A 14156-nucleotide genomic window follows, 5' to 3' on the forward strand; every position below is an offset into this window, starting at 1 on the left:
AAGTCTGTGCAGCTGTATCGATATCAGAATTGCCGAGAATGTCGTCCCAATTGAAACTGGAGAGCAAGTTGGCGATGTTACGGTGGTCAGCTTTGCGAAAATCGTATGACACTGCAGCGGGCGATATATTAAAGTCATGTAACAGCGTAGTTTTGATGGAAAGCTGCAGAGGAGGATGATGAAGAGCTGTTTTTACTAGAGGAGAAGGAGCTTCACATAAAAACGGGGCTGTATCCTGAGCACTCACAAAGCAGAGGTCTAAACTGCGTTGATTTTGATTGGTGACGTGGTTGATTTGAGAGAGAGTAGCTGAACTGTAATTATCCAGGAGAAACGAGGCGTTGGCATGTATAACCGAGTGATCCACATCCGGAAAAAGAAAGCCGCTATGAGACGTTTTCCATGATATGCCAGGTAGGTTGAAGTCACCGATCACGATGAGTTCATCGGTTGCATTAGCCATTTCAATAACAGAAAGAACTGACTGACAATGAGTTTCGACAAGGGCTCGATCGCGTACACGATCAGGCGGAATGTACAAGGCGCACAGAAATAACGTACGATCACCTAGCTTTATCGACGTCCACACCTGCTCTAAGCTCCTCCAAGCTTCATTCTCGAGCTCTCTAGCTTGGAATGTAGATCTTACCGCAACTAACACGCCTCCACCTTTTGCTTTGCGGCTGTTATTGGTATTGCGATCGCAGCGAAATACCTCATAATCATTACCAAATACCTGACGAGATAGAGTGCGGGAGTCCAACCACGTCTCCGTGATTACAATGATGTCGTAAACGTTATCCGAAACAGCAACGCAAAACTCGTCCACATCGCTGTTAATACCACCGGCGTTCTGATAGTATACGATAATGTCTTGTTGGCTGCTCACCCGGGATGTAAGAGGCGAAGTGTTGGTGGATCCGGCCATGCTGCTGAAATTTGAAGCGGAATCAGGCGAGGTATGGGCCAAATCGTGAATGTACTTGCCTGCCAAAGCAGGTTGGAAGACCCCCGGACTACAATTGCCATCAGGACCGAGGCGACTGTGGTGAGCGAGGGCTGGAGTAGGCACGACTGAGGCAGAAGAGCCGGGGGCTTCCAAAATGCTTTCCACGATGCGCCACGGTTGTGATGTAGAATTTCGGGCATAATTTTCGTCACTGGAGTAGCCTGAGGTTATAGACTGGTATATCCCCTCCATATCCCCAAACACAGGGCCGGGATGACTCTGCGTTTCGATATTATTCGAATGCGAGGGATCGTTGCTGAGAGCAGAAGTGGTTTCAGTTTGTGATGTGAAGCTAACACTACGATACTTGCCAAAAGGAGCGCGGTGGAAGCCCCTTTCCTCAGTCTCAACAACAGGACCAGGACGGCTGAGTTGATGCTGGCGGCGGGGCTCGACTGAGTTGGACGGGTTAGGGACTTCCATTGAGCGTCGGTTCGTGCGTCCTGGTGAAGCGCATTCCAGAGGATATGCAGCGATGTAGTTTGGATCGGCTGTGTAATGGCCGCAAACGAACGGCCGGACGTCGATACTAGAAGCGGATGTTGAATCAGAGCATGCAGTGTTCACAACATTCGAGTACTTGCCTACAAAGGCCCAGTGGAAGACCCCTTCCCCAGTCTTAACAACAGGATCAGGACGGCTGTGATGACGCTGGCGGTGGGGCTCGACAGTGTTAAGCGGGTTAGGGGCTTCCATAGAGCATTGGTTCTTGCGTCCTGATGAGTGTGATGACAGAGTAGATACGTATGCCGAGAAGTGGGCACTGATTTGGCTTTGTTCAGTTGCGTGTTGTGACGAAATGAAGCAGTCATGCTTTGCAGGAACCTGCAAACCTGGCTGATACTAATATTAATTTTCTTTTATGTCACCCCTTCTTCTTCTTGGCAATAACGTCCCCACTGGGACAGAGCCTGCTTCTCAGCTTAGTGTTCTAATGAGCACTTCCACAGTTATTAACTAAGAGCTTTCTATGCCAACATTGCCATTTTCGCATTCGTATATCGTGTGGCAGGTACGATTATACTTTATGCCCAGGGAAGTCAAGGAAATTTCCATTACGAAAAGATCCTGGACCAACCGGGAATTGAACCCAGACACCTTCAGCATGGCTTTGCTTTGTAGCCGCGGACTTTAACCACTCAGCTAAGGAAGTCACCTCCCCCCCCCTTCAAAAATCCGAAACATTTAAAGGGGAGAAAAAAAAAAAGATTCAAAATTTTTTTTTGATATCAGTTAGTACCTGGTAAAAACCAGGTAAAATAATGATCCAGATGACGATTGGAAAAAGTTTAATAACTATCGTTAAAAATAAAAATTTGAAAGAAATAACTTTTTTTCGTTTTTATTTTTTTGTTCCTTATTTATTTTTACGTACCTTCCAAGTGGTCTCGGACATAAAAGAAAATTAAAATTTGTATCAGCCTTATTATTATTACTTACCACCTTAATTCGGTTAAACTAATTTTCTAGAATAATATGATAATGACCAGTGAATAAATTGTCACCCAACACGCAGCAACAAAGACATTGTCATCTCCCATTCTTGTTGCAACAATTTTATTCCGCAACATCAGTTTATCACCACTTGAACAGAATATGACAAAGGTGCTTATTCTGCGTAGAGTGTGAGGTGAGACGAGGCGAATGAGGTGACAATTGTCGACTCGCTCCCATTTGATTAACATTAGTCGTCTCACGTCACTCGCGGTGAGAGCGACTTATCTCGACTCACACGCCGCGCAGAATAAGCGCAAAAGATCGACCACCATATGCGCAGCGATTTTCACAATATCGAACAGTAATGCATACTGTTTTTGGTTTTGTGTTCATTAATTCGCGAGTTGAACAGGTTGTAACAATGTTGTGCCCTGTGATTGTCATGACGATTTTGCTTCTGATTGTATCCCAATCCGCAACAGTATGGACAAACGGGTTGTGAGCGACTTGCTTTGTGGTTTGTTTTTCGTCTCATTTGATGACAATTTGATTCACTGATAATGACCATAACTTTCTCCCCTATTCAATGACGATGGCACTGGAACCCTAATTACACATGCAAAATTTGAACTCTGTAAGTTCTTTGGACGATTGTTCAACATAAATTTAGGACACAGCCTTCATGAGTGATCAAACTACAAGCACTTCAGGGGCAGCAGTATTTCAATCTTGGAATACATACTTTTTGAAGCAGTTCTTTTGGTATTTTGGCTCCGACATCGACACCTTTCGGAATCAGTTGTAGTTGCTCTCACTCCAAAGAAATCTCCGTCGAACTAGTAAGGGCCTGTTCATAAATTTCATAACGCTGAAGGGGGTGGTTGGGTGTCGTCGTAACATTTCGTCGTAACAGCTCATACAAAATTCGTGGAATATTCATACAAAAAGCGTTACGAGGGGATGGGTGGGTGTCAAAAATGGTCATTTTTGGCGTTATGAAATTTGTGAATGAACCCTAAACCATTCTACTGTTGAAATTTATCGATCGGAAACAAGCGGGCCTTCATCGGGATCAGGAAGCGCACTCTCCGTATCGCTGATGTTACCCATTATGATATCTGAAAGATGGTTGGATTAATCGTGATTATTTAAACGATGAAAAAACAGCAGAGTTTATGCAAAATTTGATCCAGCAACATGAAAAAGAATCAAAATAAACATAAATGCAGAAGGGCCGTTAAGCTATTATTAACAACATTTCATTTGCCGTAGCAGTTCAGAATTTTCAAAGGTGAATTAAATTCGTAAACAAAATGTTTGAAGATCAATAGCCTGTTTTTAAGATAAAGTTTTAATTTTCTATAAACAATTTGGTGCAGACATTTTATATATTTGTACATTGGCTTGAATGCTCTCAATGTGATTTTTGATATATTTTTTTTTGTTTGTCTATAGACACTATAGTGTGATTCCTAGATAATCATCATTATCAGATTTATTGAATATGCAATGTAGGAATACCATAAGTTGACTTTTGTGGTGAATAGAAAACAGAAAAATCTCCCATGTTTTGCAAGTATGAAGAAAAATTATCCAAACTATTTTACAATCTACAGTGATACCTCCATGAGTCGATGTTCCATGACTCGATATCGACTCATGGAACCATACTAAAAAGAAAATTTCATGGTTACTATGATGGTCCCTAGAAGCAGCTTTCCAAAGGATTGCTGTTCCATGACTCGATATTTCCATGAGTCGATGGTCCCTCCAATATCGACTCATGGAGGTTTCACTGTACTACAGACGCATATTTTTGACTTTTTAAATAAAAGTTCTAACTTCTTATAAATCCAAATCTTTGTTTTTGTATTTAATTAATATGAATTTTATGATTTTAATCACATCCTTATAATTATCAAATCGCGGCAAACCAACGTACATAAAAAACTTGAACGTCAGGTTACCAAAACGTTACCAATCCATTTGTCCATGAAAAGCGAGAAGCATGAAAAGCATGTTAGGATTTCACCGATTTCACTTATAGTAGTCATTCGCGAAACTGGTTACCCATGGTAACGCTAAAAAACACAAATAGGGCCTGGTCAAATTGGAAAAGCAGGAACAAGAATCGGTTCGCTTATTATTTCTGGGTAAATATTGTGTCCAAAATGTGAAAATAGCGTTAATTAAAACAAATACTAATCTTAAATATTCAATCTCTCTTTAAGCTATGGTGTGAGAAGACAGGGGTAGTCATCGTCACAAGAAGTGTTGAGAAATAGCCCACGTTTTACATCTGACAAATCGACCGATTGAGCCAAAAATGTCATCCAGTATGCGGTCATCGTGAGTATTAATGAGGAGTATTTTACTAGTTGCAGGGATTATAACAACTGGTTGCAGATAATTCTACATATGCGGAGCATTTATATATTGTGATGGACTGCAATAGGTTGAACAATACTATTTGGTAAATATTGGGTAGCAAAAGATAAAAAAAATGATTATTATTTGCATTGATGCACAGAAAATATCAGCATAGAAAGTGAAATTTGTTTATTTTCCATGCATTTTGTTTTGTTGCCTTGACAAACTATCGATAAAGTGAAAGGGATTCGTAGACTATAGAAAATAGGACATCTTTCAAATTGTGTTAATGCTGATACATCCAAATAAGCTTGAGGTTGAATTTGAAAATAGATAAGAAGCCGACCGAGAGCAAATCAGTTTATGCGTTCCTTACAGATAAAATTCAAAGAAATTGTTTTTTAAATACACAAATCTTTGTATTTTCGCAAATGAAATCTTATGTTGATGTCAGCCGGAAAAACTATAAGGCTTTCCAAATATACTTGTGAAATGTGTGGGCTTCGTGGTCGTGCGGTTAGTGTAACCAAGCATTTGGCCGCATCGAGTCAAGGATCTGGACTGGATTAACGATTCAGTTCGGAAAACATTTCGTCAGGAACGTATTTCGATTCAACCGTATCACTAAGCTTTGCATGCTAGTCCGTTGTCTACTATGGTGCCTCCTTCAAAGGACAAATCGTCCACTGGAGGCATTAACGAAGTGTCTTCAAATTTAAATTCATAACTTCACATCCTATACCTACGGAATAGTTAGTTAGTTGTTTTACAGAGCAATTCTCGCTGAAAACAGGCCGCCATCGGTACCCATCGTTAGAATTCCAATTTTGTGTCACTGAAAGCTAATTTTCGATAAAACTTAAGGGTGGTCCTTTCGGTTTTCTCAAATTGATCGTACGCCAGCTAGCAAAACAGTTTGCGAAAAAGACCATTTTTTGATAAATCTTTGGTAGTTCTTCACGTGATGTGTCTCATATTTCCCTTGAAACACATAACAAACTTTCATTTATAGTTTTAAAAAATTGGACATTTTGGTAGAAAAATCGTTTTTTAACCATTAGCGCACCGCTCGTTTTGAATTCCGAGATCACCAACAGAAAGCTGAGAAAAAAATGCGTAAGATAGGCTATAAAAACTAGGTGAGCAATGGTTATTTTATTTATTATTTATTTGGCTTTACATCAATTATCTTGATAAAGCCTCGCCAACAATATTACGCCAATTCACTCGGTTCATGGCCGCTTCTCTCCATCCTCGACTGTGACCCATGCTCTCCAGGTCCTGGTGCACCTGGTCAATCCACCTAGCTCGCTGCGTCCCACGCCTTCTTGTTTCGGTCGGATTCGTAGCGAACACTATCTTTACAGGGTTGTTGTCCGGCATTCTTGCAACATGCCCTGCCCAGCGTATCCTTCCAGCTTTAGCTACCTTCACGATACTGGGTTCGCCGTAGAGTTGAGCTAGCTCGTGTTTCATCCTTCGCCGCCACACGCCGTTCTCCTGCACGCCGCCGAAGATCGTCCTTAGCACTCGGCGTTCGAAAACCCCAAGAGCTTGCAAGTCCTCCTCGAGCATAGTTCACGCCTCATGCCCATAGAGGACTACCGGTCTTATGAGCGTTTTGTACATCGTGCATTTGGTGCGGGGGTGAATCTTTCTTGACCGCAGTTTCTTCTGGAGCCCATAGTAGGCACGGCTTCCGCTGATGATGCGCCTTCGTATTTCCCGACTAACATTGTTGTCAGCCGTCAACAAGGATCCGAGATAGACGAACTCGTCCACCACCTCGAAGGTATCCCCGTCTATCGTAACACTGCTTCCTAGGCAGGCCCTGTCGCGCTCAGTTCCGCCAACCAGTATGTACTTTGTTTTCGACGCATTCACCATTAGCCCGACTCTTATTGCTTCGCGTTTCAGGCGGGTGAACAAATCTGCCACCGTTTCAAATTTTCTCCCAATAATATCCATGTCGTCCGCAAAGCAAACAAATTGTCCGGATCTCGTGAAAATCGTGCCTCGGCTGTTAAGTCCGGCTCTCCGCATAACACCTTCAAGCGCAATATTGAACAACAGGCACGAAATTCCGTCGCTCTGTCGTAGTCCCCGTCGAGACTCGAACGAACTGGAGTGTTCGCCCGAGATCTTCCCGCAGTTTTGCACACCGTCCATCGTTGCTCTGATCAATCTTGTGAGCTTCCCGGGAAAGCTGTTCTCGTTTATGATTTTCCATAGCTCTACGCGGTCGATACTATCGTATGCCGCCTTGAAATCGATGAACAAATGGTGCGTAGGGACCTGGTACTCACGGCATTACTGGAGGATTTGCCGCACGGAAAAGATCTGGTTCGTTGTCGAGCGGTCGTCGATGAAACCTGCTTGATAACTTCCCACGAACTCGTTTGCTATAGGTGATAGACGACGGAAGAGAATCTGGGATAGCACTTTGTAGGCGGCGTTTAGGATGGTGATTGCACGATAATTTTCACACTCCAGTTTGTCGCCCTTTTTGTAGATAGGGCATATAACGCCTTGCTTCCACTCCTCCGGTAGCTGTTCCGTTTCCCAGATTCTGACTATCAGCCGATGCAGACAAGCGGCCAACCTGTCCGGGCCCATCTTGATGAGTTCGGCTCCGATACCATCCTTGCCAGCGGCCTTGTCGTTCTTGAGCTGTTGAATGGCATCCTTAACTTCCCCCATCGTGGGAGCTGGTTGGTTTCCGCTGTCCGCTGTGCTGACGTAGCCATCGCTTTCGCTGTCTTGACCTTCTGTGCCTATGTTCTCTGCGCCATTCAGGTGTTCATCGTAGTGCTGCTTCCACCTTTCGATCACCTCGCGTCCGTCCGTCAAGATGCTCCCATCCTTATCCCGGCACATCTCAGCTCGCGGCACGAAGCCTTTGCGGGATGTGTTGAGCTTCTCATAGAACTTCCGCGTTTCTTGAGAACGGTACAGCAACTCGATCTCTTGGCATTCCACCTCTTCCAGGCGGCGCTTTTTGTCACGGAATAGGCGGGTTTGCTGTTTCCGCTTCAGTCTGTATCGTTCCACGTTTTGCCGCGTTCCATGCTGCAGCATTGCAGCCCGCGCTGCATTCTTCTCCTCTATAACCTCCTGGCACTCCTCGTCGAACCAATCGTTTCTTGAGCTCCGTTCCACATATCCGACAACGCTTTCGGCAGCATCGTTAATGGCTGCTTTGACTGTCCTCCAGCAGTCCTCAAGAGGGGCCCTATCGAGCTCGCCCTCATCCGGCAACGCTGCCTCAAGATGCTGCGCGTATGCATTGGCGACATCCGGTTGTTTCGGCCGCTCGAGATTGTACCGGGGCGGGCGTCGGTACCGTACATCATTGATGACGGATAGTTTTGGGCGCAGTTTCACCATCACCAGGTAGTGGTCGGAGTCAATGTTAGCGCCACGATAGGTTCTGACGTCGGTTATGTCGGAGAAGTGCCGTCCATCGATCAAAATGTGGTCGATTTGCGATTCTGTCTGCTGAGGTGATCTCCAGGTGTACCGATACGGGAGGCTGTGCTGGAAATAGGTGCTACGAATGGCCATGTTCTTGGAGGCGGCGAAATCTATCAGTCGTAGGCCGTTCTCGTTCGTCAGCCGGTGGGCGCTGAACTTTCCAATCGTCGGTCTGAACTCCTCCTCCTGGCCAACCTGAGCGTTCAAATCTCCTATGATGATCTTGACGTCGTGGCTTGAGCAGCGGTCGTACTCGCGTTCGAGCTGCGCGTAAAATGCGTCCTTGTCATCATCAGTGCTTCCGGAGTGTGGGCTATGCACGTTGATTATGCTAAAGTTAAAGAATCGGCCTTTGATTCTTAACTTGCACATTCGTTCATTGATCGGCCACCACCCGATCACGCGCCTTTGCATATCACCCACTATGAAAGCTGTTCCCAGCTCGCGTGTGTTGCCGCAGCTCTGGTAGATGGTATGATTACCTTTAAACGTTCGCACCAATGCTCCTGTCCAGCACACCTCCTGCAGCGCTACGATGTCGAAACCGCGGGTCTTCAGTACATCGGAGAATATGCGAGTACTTCCAATGAAGTTGAGAGATTTGCAGTTCCACGTACCGAGTTTCCAATCGCTAGTCCATTTTCGCCGCTGTGGTCTTTGTCGATTATTCCGGTCCATATTCTCTCGTTGACGTTCCTGTGCTGATATGTTTTACGGATGGCTTGCAGGGCCTGACACCAACCCCCTAGATTTCCGGAGGACCATTCCCCCTAAATGTTCGGAGGGCCATAGTGCGCAGTTTAGCTTAGAGTCCTTCTCTGGCACTCGGACGATGATCAGTCGCCCCTGACATGAGGAACAGACGCTGTAGTGAGCCGCTCCTAACATGGAGTACAGACGCTCAAGGTTTGCAGAAGCAGAAGCAAAAGCAAACCCCCCCTTCCCTGTCAGCATACGACCAAAGTTCCCACCGGGGGTTGGTTACCCGATCTTCCCCAAGGTTACTCGTACCCCGGCCAGTACCACGAGGAGGTAGGGGTAGGAGTTGCTGGGCAAGAGGCTAAGGACCGCACAAAGGGGTCTATTTTATTCCTGCAGGTACGCGAGGTACCAATGGTACGCCATGCCCAGCCATTTACCGCGCCAGGTGAGCAATGGTATTTACCCTATGAAATGAACGATTTTCTAAATCATGTTCTACGATTTTGACGTATATGGTGAGTGCAATCAATGCAAACAAAATTTGTTTGTACAACAAAGAAACAAGGTTTCAATCGTTGGTGTATTATTCGAGTCAGGTGAAAAATAGGAGTATTATTTTGAGTGAAAAAATCTGGCGGCCATTTTGGATTTTGACGCCATCTTGGTTTTAAGTAATAGAATGAGCAATCAATGAGCAATGAGCAATGAGCACCCAATAAGTAGAATTTTAATGCTACCGTTACACATACTCTTCTTCTTCTTGTTCTTCTTTTTCCTGACGTTACGTCCCTACTGGAACGGAGCCTGCCCCTCAGCTTAACTAGCTTAAAAACAAATTATTAAATAGTGTTTTTAACGCTTTTATGTCACCTGAATGATTCTTCTGCATATTTTCGAGTTGATTATTAGCATTAATTCTTTCATTTATTTGGTCGGTGTTCAGACAGACCGGACTAGCTGATATTTTGGCGTTCTGAAGACACGTTAAAGGCTCTATCAATTCTGATTTTCCGATGTTTTTTTTGATTCCGATGCATTATCAAATAGACAAGTTTTATTATTACAGTAAATAATGCAAAAATTTAGGTATTTCGAATGACTGGCGTACGCTTTTCTGAGACCATGGAAAAGCACTTGGTTCAGTCTGTCTGAACACTGACCGTTTGGTCTATAGAAATGGACAATAAGTTGAACAGCTTAGATAAGATAAGATGGAAAGAATCTGATTGTTTTATTTTGAATGGAGGCCTCATAATTCATCATGAAGAGCGCTGAGATGGTGAACATTCAACTGCTAAAAACCAAGATGGCATCGAAATCCAAGATGGCCGCCAGATTTTTCAACTTCAAAATGATACACCTGCGTTTCGCCATTACGTCCGCATTAGAACAAAGCCTGCTTCTTATCTTTCAATTTTGCTTTTTTTCACATGTATGTTGGGCGGTAGTAGTGATCCTTTATAGAGAGATAAGCGGAAGTAAAATGGAACGATTTGGCAACAGACCAGCAGTGCTGATTTTGCTCGGCGTCGAGAATAATATTGTAACACGGACATGACTTCCTCATTGCTAAAAAGTGTATTTCGTTTCGTTATAGATCTTTGAGCTACATATACAAACTAATAACAGCCGAAAAATTCAACAACTAAAAATCGCATTGACAAAAATTTAAAAAAGAAAAATATTTCCGCGAATCTCTCTTATAAAGGATTACTAGGCGGTAGTAAAAACGATACTTTATGGCTCATAAAATTAAGGATTTTTTTGCTAAAAAACTCAAGATATCCATTCTAAGTTAATGTACTCTTGGTAATGTTTTAAGTTAAAACTACAGATATTACTACAAAACTTACTAATGTCCCAACGCGCAATCTATAAACTTCATTCAATGAACAACAATGTAAGGTAAATCGCCAATTGTTGAACGGTCAAAATGCTTGCTAATAGGGTCCTAAAGCCCTGTCCCAATTTTAGTGCTAAACACTTAAGTTCAGGCCAAAAACACATGTTTACTCAATTTTTTAATGTTTTTCGTTTGTTTGTTTCCAAAAAAATTGTTTAATTTTTTTTTAAGATTTTGTCACACCCCTTGGCTTAAACTCAAATTTTTGAGTGTATTTTGTTTTCCGTGTCCCTTCCGAAATGTCAGATAGGAACAACCCCCAGTGCTGAAACTAAAACCCGTGTGGTGTTTTTGTCGACTTAAGCGAACGTCAAACATGATCTTAAGTGTCAAGGTTCATTTCTGGACCCAATTTTTAAATTGAAGTTTAAATATGATATAGCCGTTATTTGAGCGGGAAAAATTGCTAAAGTAGTTGCAGTAACATGCTTTTTCGTGTTATTAAATAAAAACAAGATTTCATTAAACATTTTAGGACCCTATTGTTGAACACGTAATGTTGTGGGGGTGGGATCGTCCAAGATCTATATAGCAAACCGCGTTTGTGCTGTCGGTTAGCTTTTAGCTAAAAAAATGTTTTATTAGCCTCATATTTTATTAATTTTGCTCCTACTTACAAAGTTTGGTGACCTTTCGATTTAACGGATCGTATCGCAATTCTATTGGTACCAAATTCAGGGTAAATATTCTAATTATATCTTTTATCCGCAATCAATTCAACTAAACGGTTCCCACAGTTGCAAACTACGCTGACGCTTATAGATAGTATTTTTATCTAGATTTAAGTTACAGTAATGACCCGATTTTGTCAGCCCCCGATTTTGTCTACCTCCGATTTTATCTACCCCTGATTTTAGCACCCTTTTTGACCCGATTTTGTCTACCCCCGACTTTGGCACCCTTTTTTCCCGATTTTGTCAGCCTAAATTTTGAAATTATTTTGAATCAGAGTAAAAACGTCTATAGGGTGCCGGTACCAATGGTTGTAATGTACCAGTCAGGGTTGGGAAAAAATCTGAAATTCACTCTACAGTAGCCAAGCAAAGCCAATCACAGTCAGCGAAGCCAGTGAAACTCACGCTCATCGCTGCTGTAGGCAAAATGCCTTGAAAATAGCAAAACACCCGTTGCTAAGGGCAACCCAAAACTACTGTAGAAAAATGTTCTATTTCCCGCTGCATTTCCCGCATTTGGAGCCTTCAATGACACTCATGATTTAGAAAATTCGTGCACCCAACATAGGCTACTTGATGAGATTCACGTTTTTGAACTACTGTGCTGGGAGAGCCACCTGATTTTCGCGAAAATTCAAGCCTACTACTATTACCATTCCCAGCACTGGTACCAGTAGATTGGACTATGGAAAAAAACGTACATTTTCCGATAAAAACGACATGTGCTATTTTTGGTGGATAGATCGCCTCTAGTTTAGTCGATTTTCCAAATTTCAGCTTTTTATTTTATCAAAAAGTCATATAAATTATTAAGTTTACGCAAAAAATTTGCTCCCTTGCACCAATAGTTGCCGTTGTGTTCCAGTAGTGGATCAACGGATGGAAGCAGTTTTTAAAATGGATGTATAAAAATGAAGAAAAGTTTCAGAGATGATCTTAATGCATCATTTGAAACATATTAGTTGCTGTTCCGAGGGAAAAATGTTAAACCTATGCAAAAAATTACCATTTTGTTTATAATTCCTTGTATCATTCCCGAACGTCTACTACTGGAGCACTAGCGCAACTACTGGAACACGTGTACCAATAGTAGCTCAAGCGATTTTATGTTGAAAAAGTAGTTTTATCACTCTTTTTATATTTTTCCCATATAGTAGAGGATGAAATCTTTCTGTTGATGCCAAAAGATCTCAGTTAAGGCTTTTCGTTATTTTGTTATTGTTAACTCCGCCACGTCGAGAGATCCATCAAACCCCAATGGTCCCCTTCCAACGAGCTCCGACGGGCTTATACGGTCACACCCATGAATCAACCAAGGGATTGTCCCGGGTTAAAAAGAACAGAACAAGGGCAAACTATCGACTACGAAGGAGACAGAAACGTAAACAGAAATCGTGCATATAAAGTGATTGAGAACTTATCTTAAACTGTTGAAATTGCTCTTAAAACTATATTGAATTTACTTGAACCTACTTTAATCTATGAATTACCGCTAGTTGTTCATTGCTATACAAGGTATTGCTGGTTGACGAACGATTTATAGGAGATATCCTGGTTAAAATACTTAAACTAAGGTTATTCTTACAGCTACAACTATTGAATCTAACTAAACTATACAATCACCCATTTGTACCTAAAATTAGTTAAACTTACTAAAGGTGAGACATTGAATTCTTTATCAAAATTGAAATCACTAAAAACTAAAAAACTAAACCTAAAACACAAATTTGTACAGTACAATCAAGGTGATCAGTGCGCTGCTAGGACACATCGTCCAGTGTGAAGAATTGTTGAGGTAGCGAATCACAAAACGTAAGATTTAAGTTTCCATATTCACTATTTACGTAACTTATACCTAAAATCCATTCAGGAATTTTGTAATTCAACCCGATTCGCCGGAATAAATTATCAAAATCAACGATTCGTCTATCGCCCATCAACAATTTACAAAATTCGTTTTTGGCTAACGATGTCTGGCAAGGGATCGAAATCTGGATCTGGCCGTGGCCATCTGGTAGGAGGAACAGGTGTAACACACCTTGCAGAGACCCCGGCGGGTGAAATCATTGACAAAGCCGCAGTTGCTCCAATCAACAGTCCCACCGTAGTTGTATGTACAACAAGTACAGCAGCAGCCGCAACGAGCGATGCAGTGGGCGAGACATGTCTGGGAGCCAGCGCATCGCGCACTGCGGACACCGTTAGTACTCACTCGCCTGATCCGAGCAGGACAGGAAACCCCCTATCTACCTTATCATCCACCCACCAGGTAAATGCTGACATTGCCAATATATTAGGAGCGAAGCGAAAGCAATCTGCTTTGCTAACCGAACCGAAAACTAGTTTAGGCCTGTCAAATATACGCGAAAATGTCGTTGTTAGACGCAATCCGGATCGTCGCGCGCGTCCGCCTCGGTCAGTGTTGATAGACTCACACTCAAATCTCAATCAATACGCTCTCCCGTGAGAGCAAACTCATTAGAGATCTGCTTCGCAAATATCACGCTTGAGATTTTGATGCAAAATCAACTCAATCAACTCAAACCGTAAAAAATGATTCAGTCTCAAAACCCGGCAAAAACTCGTG

At 42.6% G+C, this 14156-nt stretch overlaps 1 protein-coding gene across 2 annotated transcripts in view; it reads left to right on the forward strand.

The window, feature by feature from the left end:
* Positions 1 to 4487: 4487 nt before the first annotated feature.
* Positions 4488 to 14156, forward strand: part of LOC5578490 (lebercilin-like protein) — a 45843-nt gene continuing 36174 nt past the window's right edge. The window contains exons 1-2 of one of the 2 annotated variants that reach the window (XM_021843831.1): positions 4488 to 4599; positions 4678 to 4795. In XM_021843831.1, coding sequence (XP_021699523.1) covers positions 4773 to 4795 — 23 coding nt within the window. In that variant the 5' untranslated portion in view covers positions 4488 to 4599; positions 4678 to 4772. Of the gene's footprint in view, positions 4600 to 4677; positions 4796 to 4852; positions 4920 to 14156 lie in introns of those variants that run through there. The other variant, XM_021843832.1, reaches the window with a different exon arrangement.

The sequence above is a fragment of the Aedes aegypti genome, chromosome 2 (assembly GCF_002204515.2).
Source record: "Aedes aegypti strain LVP_AGWG chromosome 2, AaegL5.0 Primary Assembly, whole genome shotgun sequence".
Lineage (NCBI taxonomy): Eukaryota > Metazoa > Arthropoda > Insecta > Diptera > Culicidae > Aedes > Aedes aegypti.